Source organism: Anthonomus grandis, chromosome 19 (assembly GCF_022605725.1).
Source record: "Anthonomus grandis grandis chromosome 19, icAntGran1.3, whole genome shotgun sequence".
Lineage (NCBI taxonomy): Eukaryota > Metazoa > Arthropoda > Insecta > Coleoptera > Curculionidae > Anthonomus > Anthonomus grandis.
Genome location: NC_065564.1, coordinates 11,446,959 through 11,464,358, shown reverse-complemented (window position 1 = coordinate 11,464,358; position 17,400 = coordinate 11,446,959). Strand labels below are relative to the sequence as shown.

The 17,400-nt window shown below is 31.9% G+C and overlaps 1 protein-coding gene and 1 long non-coding RNA gene across 4 annotated transcripts in view; one reads left to right on the top strand and one right to left on the bottom strand.

Moving 5' to 3' along the window:
- The window catches only part of LOC126747251 (uncharacterized), a 63,438-nt gene that overhangs the window by 31,120 nt on the left and 14,918 nt on the right, over positions 1–17,400 (top strand). For all 3 annotated transcript variants that reach the window (XM_050455775.1, XM_050455774.1, XM_050455776.1), the window contains one exon: positions 13,018–13,141. In XM_050455775.1, the coding sequence (XP_050311732.1) occupies positions 13,018–13,141 (124 nt within the window). The remainder of the gene's footprint in view (positions 1–13,017; positions 13,142–17,400) is intronic.
- On the bottom strand, positions 772–2,784 carry LOC126747252 (uncharacterized). The gene is made up of 3 exons (XR_007664137.1): positions 2,694–2,784; positions 2,176–2,620; positions 772–1,507 (listed from the first exon to the last, which is right to left on the bottom strand). It is a non-coding gene; the product is annotated as an uncharacterized LOC126747252 (long non-coding RNA).

Genomic DNA, 17,400 nt, shown 5'->3' with positions numbered 1-17,400 from the left:
TTTATATATTTAAGATTTCCTTGAAGAAGTAAAAGAAAGAAAAATAGAAAATGGCTCTCCTCGAAAATAAGAAACAATTTTGTTTAGGAACTCGATTTAGTTTTTGGAGATAAAAAGAATAGTTTTTGGTGGGGTTTATAACTACATTTTATTTAAGATTTGCTAATAAGATTTTAAGTTTCCTATTTCAGGCTATTATACATCAGAATCTAAATTGATAACTATAAATACTTATCAATCTGCCATGGACATAGGTTTACTATATTTATTTTAGTTTTATCTAATAATATTTCATAAATTTACTTGAATAAATTATTAGTTAATTTTACAGTATGATAAAGTTCATTAAATGCTTTTATTGTTTTGACATAAATTTTAAAAAATGAACTGGTGGCCATATTAGAGAAAATACATTATTTGATTTAGTAATCTTTATTAATTTGAAATATTTCTTTCTATCTCTTACTTCTGGTTTATCCTTTTTTAAGTAATATTTAAAATTCTTTTCAGACATAAGGTTTCTCTATTAAGATTTTTGTTGGAGTTCAAATTCATATCAAGTTCAAGAGAAAGACTGGCAATATGTTTAAGGTAGATTTTTTTTATTCAAGTATTATATAATATTATACACATATTATATGTACATAACATATTATGTATGAACTGAGTACTCGATCATTTTCTTCTGCAGTTCAGTCTAAAACTGTGAACGAATAGTTGTTAATATTTCTTCGATTTGCCACGTCTCCATACGTAGGGCTATTAATATCGTAGGCAATATTTATTGGCTGTGGTGACGGTATATTTATTTGTGGATAAGTGATGACGCTGTCATTGGAATATACCTTTGGTTGTTATTGCCTTACTCCTGATACTAATTCGGTTCATCCGAACTTACGGTTGAGTAGGCGGGTGATGAGCTAGACGTAAAATTTGATTTTAAATCGCCAGCAGTGTCGTAAGATTTTAATTCTGTCTCTGCAAATAATTTTGCTAATTGGTATTTTAATTCATCCCGACATCTTGGAGACAATTTTTTGAATGTTTCGGCATAGCTGCTAAACAAATATGATCTATTTCATCTTGCTTGATTTTTTCTTGTTACTTATATAGTCGATCACTTTATCTATATCTTCTTGGGGCGGCCTTTTTAATTGTCTTCACTTACTTGACTGATGGACTAACTCGGAAGATACTGTACATTTTGACGTTGAAGGTGGCACATTTGAAGAAGGTGTTGGCTCTAATTCTTGGGATAGGAACAAGTTAGGTGATGCTGGTTCGGTAAAATTTTATGACTCATGGGAATCTAAAGATGTTGGAGCTGGAGATAGTGCACATACTAATAAAACATTTGAACAAGTAGCCTGTGGTACATTGAAATCGTCTAAAAAACTCCAAATATAGTGAATATTTTTCATGGCAGATCCAGTGGTTCTTTTTATATATTTTTTATATTTTGTGTAGCCATCTCATACTGTTTTCTATTTAGATTTAACGGCGTCATCTGAAATAAAAAATTTTAAATATTTTACAAGTATTTACGATTACAGCTTTATACCAAATGACGAGAATTTTTTGTTGTGTGTGTAGGAAACTTGAAAATCGATAAAACATTAAATTTCCTTTTTAGATACTTGACCACTGGTGACTCTTACCAAACAATTGCTTTTTCTTTTCACGTAGGACGTAGTGCGATCTATTTTAAAAAATGTCAGCAAAGCAATTTATAACAATTTATTTTCTATATACATCCCACCCTCAACAAAGAACATATGGAAACAATCGGAAGTTGGTTACAGAGAAATATGGAACTTTCCTAATTGTGTAGGGAGCATAGATGGAAAACATATTGCTATAAAATGCCCCTTCAAATAGTGGATCCAACTTTTTCTGCTGTAAAAACTTTTTTTTATCGTTTTGCTCGCGACCGTTGATCCGTTTTACAACTTTATAGTGGTTGACATAGGAAGCTATGGATGTTTAAGTGATAATGGGATATTTGAAAGTTCGGCGTTCTATTGTAACGAAGTTACAAGATTTTGTCTTTATTTTATAGTAATATGGGTTAGCCCAGGCAGTATTTTATAAGAAAACTTAGATAGTTTTGCGCCGTTAGCATTTAACCTCTAAATTTATAATTTACATAACAAAAAGGTACATTTTACGCTTTACCTGTGAGTCATGAGGAGCTTGTAATCGTTAATATACATAAAAAAACCAACTTAAAGAGGTTTCTAGCCTGATAGTACCATGGAAAGGTTCGATTTCTTATAGATTACACCTAGTTCTCCGTTGACTATGTTGTAGTCCCTGGTCTTCATTGTTTTCAGCACTGGTTGTTCTTAGGACAGTAAAGAACCACAAATGCCTAAAACCGATAGGTTTTTTATCACTATGCTTCTAGTTTTCCGATTATTTTCATGAATTTTCCTTTCATGCTGTTGCGATGTTTACATATTCTATTATGCAAGTTTCAAGATTTAACTACATTGGGAAGCCCTGTTAAATGAAGGGTCATGTCCTGTTTGGCAAAATATAATATAAATCGTCATTCGGTTTCCTTAAAAAGCCGGTTTTTTGGTACACATGTGACCAACTTCTGTCCCCCTGTTTTCACCTAGAAATATACAGTTTTGAAAGCTGAAACTAAGTTTGTTTACCATATAAGGTTAAAGCCTATAAATCCGTACCGTTTTCATGACGGAAAACTCTATTTCCGTTAAGTTTTCCCAATTGCATTTTTATCTAACGATTGATTCCGAGGACGTTCGTAAGTCGTCGGCATCCAAATTCCTGCCAAGGGTAGAAAAGAGCTCCAGGTCTACCAAGCTGACACATTCATCGCAGTAAGGTCGCACCATATCTTTCGAGCCAATTACCAGTAATCTTTCCATATTTCGAAACCGTTAAATTTTCAATATTTACGTTAAACTTTGTCTTGACGTTGACACTGTGAATTGGGTTAGGTAAGAGGAACTTGACCAGCCGCTTCCAAGCTCGCGTATTAAGATCTCTATCAAATCCGTTTCTATTAATATCGTTTCGTCCCGTTCCGTTTTATTTAATTTTGAAATTGTTGTTTGGGTTCATCTTTCTTCGTGTTTTGTAGAGCACGTAGTAGGCAGGTTATATTGATAAAATATACCGCTTAAAAATAAATATATTGATAAATGTACCGCTCCGTTTAATTTATTTTATTGATAAAAACTACTGTTTGGACACTATCGTTCTTGGTGTTTTGTAGGGCAGGCAGTAGCCGCGTTTATTATTACTTGTTTTCTTAAAGTAGTGAAAGACAAGTAATAACCGAGTCCGTGATATTATAATTACTATCCGTATATTAACAGAGCAGGAGTAAATGTTGACATATTGATTCTTCGCTTGATTGGTGTTGAGTTACCAGCTTTGCTTCACAAATGTCATCCGTAACCTCTTATACAAAAGCATCATAACCCCGTTCTTTAAATCATATTGTTTTGCGTGCCGAATTTTTCGGTACATTTTCCCAAATAACTGCCTGTGCCTAATTCATAGAAATTGGTAATGGGGGATTGTTAGATTTTATGGACACATTTGTTCATTTATTTTTAAGCAACCAAACCTGTTACTGTATCTGTAATAATAAAGATAAATAGTAATAAGATCTCATTATAACCGGACAGTCTACTTTTAATATCTACCTGATTTCTCCACTGTTTAAAGGCTTACCCGAGAGGCTAGAGGGGACCCTAAGATCCTTTAATTACTTAGAGTGGCGCCCGAGGCATTTTTGTCAACTTTTCTCCTATAACTGTACAAAGAAATAGTGAGGGGGGTTGACGGATACCCTGCGACGTCAAAAGTTAGAGGGTGGACTTACGTCAAGTACGTAACGAACCCCGCTACACTACCGTGAATTTCTTACTGACAAATCATTGATACTACCAAAATATCTTCCTGGTACAGAAGAACTTGTACCACACGTTTTAATAGGTGATGAAGGGTTTGCTTTAAAACCGTATTTGATGCGCCCTTTTCCGAGAGCCACGGCCATACATGAACCTAGAAAAAAAAAACTTTATTTATCGTCTTTGTCGTGCACGACGTGTTGTCGAAAATGTTTTATTTTGGATCAGAAATAGCGAATTTTTCACAAACCTACCGTTGATAATACCATGCACGTTGTTGAAGCAGCTTGTTGCTTCCATAGTTTCTTTCATTAGTTTTATTTAAGTCAGAATGATGACACATCAAAGCTAGAAAAAAGATACTGTTGAGTATAGGTACCTCTTGATGGGTAGCTTAAAGTAATCTCGAAGCATTTCATATGCACAAGGGGATATAATATATAACATAAAAGACATTACTATAGTTGATGGGCAATAACGTTTTTTTTTTAAACAAGTAAAAGTATTACTCGATTACAAATGTTACTATCTTTTTCACCCTCTAAGTGGTATGAATCAGAACTTTCCAATAAATTTAACGCCTGTTTTAAGAAATCTGAACTTTGGTTAGTAAAGTCATAAAACTTCTCTAGATATGAAGAATATTATAGCATTTTTTAGTATTTTACATTTTTTGATAGCTTTAAGTATCCATGCATAATAATATAAAATTGTTTATGTTAGTTGGTCAAGGTGTTTGCGATGGATTTTAAGCTCACGTTTGTTATAAGTTCGCAAGGTCGTAATTGGCAAATAGTTGAAATTATGATTACGTTGCTCATCTTGATTTTTATAATTACCACGAATTGTTATCTTAAGATTGATATAAATAGTTGTTAATTTTTATGAATAAAACAGTATTGAGTTTTACTCCCAGTAGTCTCTTATTGCTTAACCTACTACGACCAAGCCACCTGTCTTAAACCTATAAAACCTAGAGTGAGGCTGCTATAGGGTAGTAGGAAAAAAAAGGTTTAGGAAAAACCTCTAGATCTTTTCAGTATGGTTTATTAAGATCACAATAATCGGAAGACTTATACCTAGTTGATAGATTTTTGAGTTGAGACCACCTACTTAATTTCAATTCGAAAGGTAAAATCCATTTTAGGTAATTTTGGGACAACTCATTGTTTTTTAAAAAGACTTTAGGTCGTAACATGTAGGTCGCTATCTATTGATAATAGTTTATTAATAATATTTATCCAAGCATTATTCAAGTTTAAAGTATAGAAATATGGTTTTGTATCCCCAAAAATTTTTACATTCCAAATCTTTTCATTCATTCCAAAATTTTCTCAAAATATGTTTATAAATAAAACAAAACCTAAATTTTTTGATGTGAATAAAGCATTAACCTTGTTTTTTAGGCATAAGTTTCTAGTTTTAGTGGAACACAAGATATTCACAAAAAATCCCAAATCACACAGATAAAAGCACAACATAAAAATCATAATAAAGTGATATGTAATATATACTTTAAAATCGATAAATAGCACAATGACTTACTTAAAAAGCGGGCCGGCTTCACCTTTTTCTGTTTACAAACAAGGTGTTTGTTTTTATAAAAATTTGTCACTGTTTCTTTAGTATATAACACACCGAAACTGGCTGGGAGATGTTACTAAGACTCTTAACTACTAAGACTTCTCACTAAGAAGTTCTTAATAAAAATTACATTCACTTTCCTTTCCGAAATTTCACTTAAAAACTCAAAGAGGAATTCAAACGATCCCCATATAGTCCCGTGAGAACTGAAATTAAAACAGATCTTAAAGCTATGTTGCCGATGTTATCATTTTGTGGCTTGAGTAAAGTCAACAAAATACCAAATAAAATATTTAAGGTAAACAAGTAAATATAGTGAAGAAATAGTTCATACTTGCAGTGGAGTCTTAGGTTAAGGTAAAATGAAAATCCTTCAGTCTCCCTCCACTTATTTATTAAACATTTAGTTAGCTTAAAATTCCTTACATGTTTCGGACACAGTGGTATTCATCATCAGGGGGTACTAGGAGGTACTAGTATAAGGAAATAGTTATGAATAAAAAGCAAACACACAAAAAAAACCTATAAAATTAATATAAGGTACACTTACAAAGGTTTAAAATTGGTAACAGGCACACGCCCCAGGGTTTAATTATATATCAAAAACCCTCTATTTATTACTATTGTTTTCAATTTTAATTTTTTATTTTTATTTGTTTACATTCTGTTGTTGACAAGCACTGTAGGTGACATCTATGAGAGAAGTTCTAAAAGTGCCATGGTATCTGATGGTGTGTTAAATTAATTTAATTTAATTAAATAATTTAATTTAACTATAAATACTACAAACAAAGCTCAGGTGCAATGGGTTCTAGCCTGTCCCCTCTTTTAGCTGAATTGTTTATGTCAGACTTGGAAAATAAAATAAAAAATAGTCCCCTCTTTCAACACATTTTCTTTATCAAACGATATGTGGATGATATTTTTACCTTTTTTAAGGGTAGCCCCTCTGACCTTCAAAATTTTATTACGCTCTTAAACTCTTTACACTCATGCATTATGAAATCAACGAATCTTTAACATTTTTAGATCTTAAACTACCACGTATAAACAATAAGATCAAATTTTCAATATTCCGTAAGCCTATATCCACTGACAGTACCATCCCTTATAACTCAAATCACCCTAATAGCCAGAAATTCGCAGCTTTCCATTTCAACTTATTTAGACTTTTCTCGATTCCCCTAGATAAAGCTGACTTTAACACAGAGTTAAATATTGTGAAATAAATAGCTTCTAGCAACCATTTTCCCTTAAAATTAATCAATAAAATTTATTTCAAACATTTAAATAAGCATTTAAATAAAAAACTGATAATCAAATAATCAGACGATCAAAAATATTATCCAATCCCCTTTTGGGGTTCCATACCAAATCAAAAATATATTTAATTCACATAACATCAATATTAGCTTTTAAACTAAACATACATTAAGATCCTTTGTTATCAACTGTAAGGACAAAATCCCGCCAGAACAAAAATCAGGAGTCTATCGGATAGGGTGGTCGTGTGAGAATTGCAATCCATTTTACATTGGACAGACCAGTAGAAGGTTTTCTACACGTATCAATGAACATTGTAGGAAGATTGAGAAGAGCAAGAACCGAAATATTTGCCCTGCAAGCATCAAATCTAACTTTGCAAGACATGTTTATACTAACAACCACAGTTTTAATCCAGCTATTGACTTAAAGCTTTTACGTTGCTGTCGGAAAAGCAACAAACTTGATCTGTTGGAAATACTCGAAATAAATAAAGCTACACAAAACACTCACCGTTACTGTGTTAATAATCAAGTACATCAATCTTGTACTCACTTTTTCAACTCTTCATAGTCTCTTAATACATCGTTCTTACCCTTTACGATTACTTTTATATAGTACTTACCGTTGCTTTCCTTCTCCACAGCGTACGAGTTATTATGTTAACCGCGTCATGTAATATGTTCTCTATAAACCTTCTACTTTCCTCTTGCTTTTACCAAAAAAAAATAATTGTAGTAACACACTATTAGATACCATGGCACTTTTAGAGCTTCTCCCATAGATATCACCTACAGTGCTTGTCAACAACAGAATGTAAACAAATAAAAATAAAAAATTAAAATTGAAAACAATAGTAATAAATAGAAGGTTTTTGATATGTAATCAAACCCTGGGGCGTGTGCCTGTTACCAATGTTAAGCCCTTGTAAGTGTATCTTATATTAATTTTTTAAGTTTTTTCTGTGTCTGTTTGTCTTTTATTCAGAACTATTTCCTTTTAGTACCCCCTGATGATGGACATCACTGTGTCCGAAACATGTAGGGAATTTTAAGCTAACTAAATGTTTAATAAATAAGTGGAGGGAGACTGAAGGATTTTAATTTTACCTTAAGTAAATATAGCTTCAAGTAAATAAATAGTATGTAGGAAAATGTATTAATCAAACTATCTCAATGTGTACAACATTTACAGCATTTAACAGTAGGTATATTTTAAAGAAAACCTGTGTTTACCTTTAAGAACACCAAACAATGTCAAACCAAAACAAATGCATCTATGAATAAAATAGGGATCTATCTAAGGATTAATATATTTGATTAGGTATTATTATAACATGTTAACGTATGAAAATTTGAAAGCTGCCACGCTGCACATACGACGTCAGAGTAAAATAGAGCTTGGCTGTGCGATTTAACATCGAGTGGTCTTTATTATTTAGGTGGACGTGGACTTTATTATCCAACACTTTGCTCTTGTGGTTTAAGAAGGCCTATAAAACACACACACTTAAAAACGCAAATAAGCCAATGAACAATTCTGTAACATTGGCTTATTTGCGTTTTTAAGTGATAGACAAATGAATTCTGTTTGTCAAAATAGGCTCCAAGGTACTGTACCTCCTCAGTAGCTACTTTTATAAAAGGTAAAAAACACGAAATCTACAGCATCACAAATATATTTAATAAAATTACGAAGGTTACATGTTTCGCTCGACTAGAGCATCATCAGACCTAAACAATAATTAAAATTATGTAACCCAAAGAAAAGGAGAATTCAACAAAAACTTACCATAACATACACAAAACACCTGACATATAAGTAAACAAAGCTTACAATAAAGTGGCACTATCTATGTACAAAGAACTCAACTAAACAATCAAATCACTTTATACATTTTAGAAATCTAACCATCATTTAAGAGTCTAGAACCACTTAAGGTTATTAAAAACTAGGTGGCCATCAAAATCAAATCTTTCATTAACACAGGACAGATATGGGCCTTTAAAAGCTTTACTAATCTCCATTGTCTCCAACAAGCCTAGTTTTTTACTTTTGTTGCATTGATGCAGTATTTTTATATTTTGGCTGTCAGGAAAATTATGTTTGGAGTCGAGGAGGTGATTAGCAAAAGCTGATGTGATTTCGGTATTTTTAAATTTATTATATTGGGCCTTGTGTTCACTAATCCTAGTAGAAATCTTCCTACCAGACAGGCCGACGTACACTGCAGGGCACTCTTTACATCTAATCTAAGAGGGAAAAAGTTACTGACTGCTAGTTGTTTAATGGTAAGGAATTCTTTTTTAAAAGCTTCACGAGAAAGTGGGATGTTAAAAAGTCTGTAAAATAAAGAATGGAAAGCAGCAAATTTATGTGAGGACGGTGATGTTGAATTATACTGTATAATATTATCTGTTGTTGCTTGTTTACGAAATATTTCAAAGGATATCTTATTTCTTTCCCTCTTAAGTAATAAATCTAAGAATGGCAAGGTGTTGTTCTGTTCCCGTTCGATTGTGAACTCAATTTTAGAGTGAAGAGAGTTGACATAATTGTGGAAATTTGTAAGCTCTACCTCACTTCTATTCCAAATCAAACATATATCATCCACATAACGTTTATAAAAGTTGATGTTATTTTTAAAATTACTGCTCATTATTTTTGTTTCTAAGTTGCTAAGAAATACTTCACTAAGAAATGGCGATAAACAAGAGCCCATTGCTAGGCCTTCTTTTTGTTTGAAAAAACGGTTGTTAAATTGGAAAAAAAATTGTCTAACACAGTAGAAAAGAGCAAAAGTAGATTGTCCACCAAGAGTGAATCAAGTTTCCCCCTGAGAAGATCTTTGACTAAGACCAGACAATCAGCGGGTGGAATGCTTGGAAATAAGTTTTTCACGTCTAGCGATATAAGCTGGGCTGTATCTGGAACATGAACATTCTGAATGCTTTTGGCAAATATTACTGAATTTGTTACAGATTATGGCGTTTTGAAGTTTGAGACATTTTTAAGAACGATGTTAAGCCAAGATGATAACTGGTAACAAGAGGAGTCAACAAAGGAAACCACAGGTCTATTTGGCATGCTAGTTTTATGGACTTTTGGCAACCCATATAATAGAGGTGTTTTAAAGTTCATGGGATATAGTTTTTGTTTTGTGGAATTAAAATATTCTAAGGTTACCAAGGTCATGTCTAAGACTTTTTTTAATTTATTAAAGAATGGACCTGTCGGATCTCTGTCGACCTTTTCAAAGTTTTCTGTGTTTAGAAAATCCATTACTTTATTTATGTAATAGTCTCTTTTTAAGGCAAGTAAGCAAGATCCCTTATCGGCTTTTATGAAAACTATATCGTTGTCCCTCATTTTCTTTTTTATAGATCTTAATATTTTGTTGTTGTTTTGATTTATTCTCTGTTTATTGTTAAGGAAACAATTTTGATTTAAAAAGGAAATTATTCTTGCTCTTAAAATGTTCTTATTTGATATATCCGTTGACTGTAGAGCATTTTCGGCCTCTACAGCCAATGTTTCCCCCCCAGTAGCTACGTTTACAACGCGCGAAAATATTAGGTCCATGAATCAAATAATAGACCATTTTTATTTAGTATAGCCCTGTTTACAAGTACTGATTTTGAGGGTTAAATTAGTGCAGGATTATCTCTAGGATCAAAATTTCAGTTGAAGTGAGTTTATCAGTTTAGACGAAGAATTATAGGACATAACTTCTAAATCTTTATAAGTTTTATTGTTGTTTAAAAATAATAAAAATAAACTAATAATTTTTTTAACGCTTACCCTTGCCCTTCTCTTCGTCTTCTTCTTTAGTTTTGTTTATTTTTGTATAAAAAAATTTAAACCTCCTAACCTAACATCCAATAAAATGTCAAACTTGTCATTTTGGTACTTCAAAATAAGTCCTAGGCGTTTACACTGAAAAAAAATTTAATCTACCCTGTTTGGGAAGCATTCGGATATCAAATTTTAGTGCGCTGCCATTTACACCGAAAAAATAGTCCTCATGACGTCATTTGATCCAAGTATTAAATATTCGGTACACGCGTTGTAAGCGTAGCTAGTGTCAACATAAAAACCTTAAAAAAAATATTATAGAAAATCTAAATTCGAGATTTTTTGTTTATGTACATATGCATGATATATTAAAAATTGTTTTTTTAATGTAATCAAATTAATATTATAAATTTATATTGCGCAGACTATTAATGCGACTTTTGAATAATGTTTTGATGGTGGTGCGTCGCCGAACGGAACATAGGAAAACCCATGTTAATTCTAAGGGGGTCAATAGGCTTCCCTGTACATTTTATAGAAAAAATATACTAAGATAACTTTTTGAAGAGACCAATCTAGCAAACCCTTGTGCAAAGTTTCAAAAAATTTTAATAAGCGAATCTTGATTTATTCAATTAAATGTAATTGCAAAATTAGCAAATTTTTGGTTCAGGTAAAACGAAACAGGCACCAGTAAAATGAATATTGTCACTGACGTGAGGAAAAGTGTCAATAAATCAGTGACAGTCAATATTTGAAAACAAGTATGAATTATTTAATCGACGAAAAAATAGCCATAATTAAGTGGCATTATGCGGGAAACAGTTTTAGAGCAGTATCCGAAATGTTTTTAGTTTATTTCCCCACCAAGCCCATTCCGTTCATTTCAACTATTAAAAAAGAGCAAATAATGATAGGAATTTTTTAAGAAATATTAGTTTTACCGATAAATGTACATTTACCCTCAACAATGAACCAAATGTTCAGAATTGCCGGTATTGGAGCCAAGAAAATGAACATCGCTTATTTCATACTCGGACACAATATCTCCAAAAAACAAATGTATTCGTGGGAATTATCGGAGACCATATCATTGGACCCTTTTTTTATGGACTATAACCTAACAGCTGAAACCTATTTGGACATTTCAAAATCAAATTGGACCCGCCTTGGAAGAAGTTATTCAGGAAGATCAAATGATCTGGTACCAAATGGATGGTTGCCCGGCCCATGATGCCCGTAAGGTTAGAGAGTGCTTGGAAAATGCTTTTAACGGCAATATTATTGGTCTACGTTACCGGATACTTTGGCCAGCCAGGTCACCTGATCTTTCATCGAATGACTTCTTTTTGTGGGGTCATTTAAAAAGTGTAATTTATAAAAGTGTAAAATTTGAGAATCTAAACCAGTTACAAAACGCAATTTCGTTAGAATGTAATGAAATTTCCCAATATCGGTTGGGATATTTTATTGGGATATGATCGGTTAGGATATTATTGATAGTTGTTAATGGGGGGTTGTTTCAACATTTGATTAATTGATGTTTTTATGTAATTCTCTATTATTTTAAAAAAAGTTATTGTATTTTATTTTATTTTTCCACACTTGGTAAAATATTAAGAATTCTGTTCTCTTTTTTCGGATCTATTTTCGATCTTCTGAGTTAAACATTTACAATTATTTATTGCAATGTCTTTGGACTCGAATTTACTAACAATAGGTTTAATGGTTGAAATAGACCAGATATAGGCTTGATTGGAAAATAAATTGAAAAATATTTCAGATACTGCTATTGGTTTAATTTAATTCTAAGTATGATAAAATTATTTTTTTAATAATCGATAATAATAATTGTTATTGGTGTAACTTCATCGTTATATTAAATAAAAGTTTAGATAAAAAAGTAATGTTAACGTGTCTTACACGTTATATGTACAGGGAAGCCAATAATTGACCTCCTTAAAATTTACATGGGATTTCCTATGTTCCGCTCGGCGACGCACCACCCGGTATAATTGTGCATTGTGTTACGAATATAGGTTTGTTGTGAGTGGGGCCCCGTGTGTTTCTCCACTGCGTCCCTAGGTCTATTAAGGATATGAATATAAAATTATATAATTAATAAATGAAGTTTTTAGTATCTTCGTGTCATTTTAGAGTATTCGGCAATTTTTATTTTTTTAATTTTATTAACGATTTTAGGACAAGATATAGTATAAATAAGCAAAACACTTAAAATTCTACTTAGATTACCGCCCTCGCCTTTTTTACAGTTGTAGGAAGTGGAAGCGGTGGAGTTCGCCTCTAAAATAAAAACGTCTCGTCTTCGGTTTTTTGCCATTCAATTCTTTACTCATTTTCTTACAACTTTTGAAATAAAAAAGTTGGGCGATTAAACGAAATTTTTCTACTTTTCTTGCATTATGTTAAAAAAAAAGAATATATATATATTCTTACAATAAAGGATCAACTTTTCTTTTTTCAGGAATCGGGTTTCAGCTAATAGAAGGAAAACTTCAGTTGGTAGCGACAGTAACAAAGTACAACAGTTCAACTTACAAACTGAATATAACAGAAGCGAAAAACATCTATAATAAATCTCTGAACAGGTAAATAAAAAAAAATAGGCAAAGTAAAAAAAAAATCTTTATTAATTATTATATTTATTTCACAGGGTGTTTTAAAATTCCGTGCAAGTATTTTAACAACGTATTGCTGGAATTAAAAGACTTTTTTTTCTATAAACATATATTCAAAAATGCCTTTCCTCAAAGCTACAGCCCGCGCAAATTTCTTGAAGAAATCGATTATTTGCAACCGTGGCTACAGTTATGCATCAAATCTCCAGAAATTTTGCAGATCTATGTTTTTTTGGTGCTCTTCATTTCCGTCCTAAAAATGGTATATCTACCTGACGACATTTTATTTTTTCGATAAGAAATTCTAGTTAGCCTTGAAACAATCTAAAATTTTAATCTCTAGCATCTTATCTATACTCATTTTCAAAAAAACCGCTGTTAAACGAAAGGGGAGCCGATTAAACTCTCAAATTAAAAAAAACGAAATGGGCTATGATTGCTTTAATTTATATTTCTGTTTAATAACTTTTTTGGCATTATGTAAATACTTACAGTTTTTACCTCTTGTCACTTCGATGTAGTTAAAAATAGTTGAGTTTTTCGTTTTACTGTAAATTTTCTGTTTATTAAGATTAAAATGGAAAATGAACGATATTTGTTTGAACATCTTGCTGATATTCATTTTGTTTATGGTCTGGCGGATAGTGGTGCGCAATAGAAAGGGTGTAGTTAATAAGATTTTCTAATCTTTTCTAATCGATGTGTCCCTAATAAGCGATCTCTTACAAATCCTCATCAGCATCTCTGCGAATTTGAAAGATTTCAGACTACTTGAGGCAATGCCGGCAGACCACGAAAAGTCCGCAACTCAGCGACAGAGCCATCTATGACCATCCTAGCCTTATAGTGCTAAAGTACTAGACAAATAGCATGAGATTTGTCATGTAAGGATCTAATGGGTTTTGATCAAGATATCTTGTATCTTTATCAGATCCAATGGATCCAAGGTTTGCTACCTTAGGGTTTCCCGCTATATTTGGAATTTTCGCACTGGGCACTTCGCATGTCCACGAGAAATTCTAATTTTTATACCGTATCTTTTTCACAAGCGAAGCTCAATTTAAGTTTAAATTTTTATTATTAAAATTTTTCCAATGTACATGCTGGGGCATTCGAAAATCCAACGAAATCAGACAATTACATCAATAGCAACAATTTAGTCTAAACTTATGGGCAGGAATAAATGAAGATGAAATAGTTCGTCCCTTCTGTTTTCCGCGAAGTTTAAATGATAAGTGATATTTACTTAGACTTTCTACAAAGCGACTTACATGGCTTACTGCAAAATGTGTCTCTTTCATGTTTGGATAACAGTGCGCAATTTTTTAGACATTACCCAATGGATGGATTGGTCGAGCGCTTCCAATATCTTTTCTAGCCTCCACGCTTCTCGGATATTTCTATCTAGGCGCTTATTTTTTTTTTAACAGGGACATCTGAAAGGCCTAATTCACGTACGGGGCAGGTAAGAGAGCTTATGTGAAGGAAAATACAAGGTTGTATCGCAGCAGTAGTAGGTTATTTCTAGCATTTTCTATAATAAATTAAGTTTAATATATTTTTAATAGTAATACGTTTTAGTTTAATAATTAGATATTATAACATAAATAAAAATTAAAGCAGTCACGGCCAACTGAATTTTTTCTAATTTGACAGTTTAATCGGGTTTAATAATGCTACGCTTTGAATTACCGGCGATTTTCTCAAAAATGCTTAATTGTATAGAATAATAGATAAAAAATTACAATTTTAAATTTGTTCATGGCTAACTAGATAATGTGCTAGAATTTTAAATCTCTTATCGGAAACATAAGATATGGACCTTTATAAGGCTAAGCGGCTCTGAATCATCTCCTAAAATTGTTTTTTTTATAATTTTTGGGACGAAAAATGTCAAAAGCACCTAAAAAACCGAGACTTGCAAAATTTCAGAAGATTTGTTTCAAATATTTGATTTTCTTTAAGCAATTTGTGCAGGCTGTAGCTCTGAAGGGGTGCATTTAAGGGCAAGTCTTATTGTGACTATAACAATACGCTCTTAAAATATTTGCACCGCAGGTTATAACACATTGTATAAGGTATAATACTTATGTATTAATATTCACAAGTAGCAATTTTTTTTAGGAACAATAAAAATTATATTCTCTTTAAAAAGCCAAATAATAGATAATCTCCTACGTCATATTAAAAAGACATTGAAAGCAAAAAAATGGCGATAGATAAAAAAGAGGAATGACTACAAGATAAAATAAATTTATGTTAAGTAATTGTAATTTGCAGAATTATTAAAAGATGTATATAACTATAACTCCGGCGCTGCTCCCTAGTTGTCGATTGTCTGAAGTCTTAATGTTCGAGGCTTTGCGGCCGACCTGGTTATAATATTAAGAAGTAAGAACGACAATGTTATCTCAACACGGAAGCAAAGAGCACTTATCCTTATCAGTACATGGTGCTGACACTAAATAAATGTCAATAGGGAAAACGGTAGGGCTTTTAGTAGAAGTCTAATATTTTGGTATCGTTCTTGACCAGCAACTTAAAACTGACATATAGAAAAAACTACTAAGAAAGCAACGACAGCAATATACGCCTCCCGGCATCTCTTTAGTAAAACATGAGTCCTTAACCCTCCATCAATTTGTGGTTCTAGCGTTGATTGAATATTTGGGAAGATACGCAATCCTGTGTTAAAAAGTGTACCCGGTCGACTATCGGATTGCCGTTCAGTTTCGTGCACCGTGTGGTGCTGCCGCGAAGCGTCAAATCTAGGAACGATTTATTTTAGCTGCGTGGACTTGGCTTTTGGCTTCTTTGAGTCAGGTTTTCACCGACGCTGGAATATCCGGTTTCGCGGCCGTGTTGGATATTTTTTTAAGACATGGGATGATGCTGCCAACTATGTTTTTATTTTTTTTTTTAACATACAACACGGTGTCATTTATGTGGTGGTCAAGTGATAAGTGGTGTACTTAAGGGTGGAGGCATATTGAAATTTCTTAAAAGTTAAATTTTATAAACAAATAATTACCAAAATATGTTTTTGAGACAAAAATTAATACAAAAGTATATATAAAAAGCTATTTTTACAAAATTACCACAAAGTTTAATACAAGTTATAATTCCAACAAGAAACATTACGTTTTCTCCATTTTGTGTTCAAGAGGATCAAGTTTTTAAATAAAAAGCCTGTTGCACTTAATTAACTAAAAACTAATATACAAAACATATGTGGAACAAATTTTAAGATATAAGTAGGTTTCACGTAAATATTATAAAGAATAATTGAAATAATTCATAAGACTTAATACCGATGGTAAAATGACTTCTTGATCAATAATTTTTTGTAAAAAGTAACCCATTTTGTCATGTGATTCAATATCTGAAAAATTGTGCAGCGTAGTGAGAACTGTAAAGTAAGGGGTTGTGAGTGAGGATATTAATAAGAATAGAAAATAGGCCACATTTTAAGTTTTAAGCGACACAGGAAAATTCTCAATTACCAGTTGTTACAACTATACTTAAAACTATAAGAAGATACCTAGTAACAAAAAAAACAAACATTTTTACAACTATGCTTAAAACTATAAAAAGATAACTAGTAACAAAAAAAAAACCAAACATTTTCTTTAAAGACCTCGCGTCACGGTTATACAGGACGTCAATAGAGGTGGTATAATTAGCGGAAAGTTAAGCAATATAGTTTCCTTTTATAATAAAATCCAAATACTTCCTAAATTTTGCAAAAAACTTAAATTTGGCAAAATCATTTTAATTTTTTTCTGGCGTTATTTCAAAATATATGACAAAAGTATTTAATAAATGAATAAATTATTCTGACCACAAGACAAGGGCGATGATGATAACAGCGCTTTTATTTATTTTGTTATTGCCAATATTTAAATGCGCTGTGATCTCGTATAAATAACTAGATAAATCGGATAACAACACCATATAATAGGGTAATTTAGGTGGTCAAGTAACGTATTGGAAGGTGCTGAAATCTCTTACAACTTAAATTTTATTAACAAATAATAAATAAAAAGTTACAATTCCAACATTATGCTTTCTTCATTCTGTGTTCAAGAGTGCAACGTTTTTAAATTGACTTAAAACTAATATGCACAAAATATATGGGGCAGATTTTTAGGATATAGGTAGGTTTCACGTAAATATAAAGAGTAAATTAAATAATTATAGATTTAATATCTATATACGGTACTATAGTT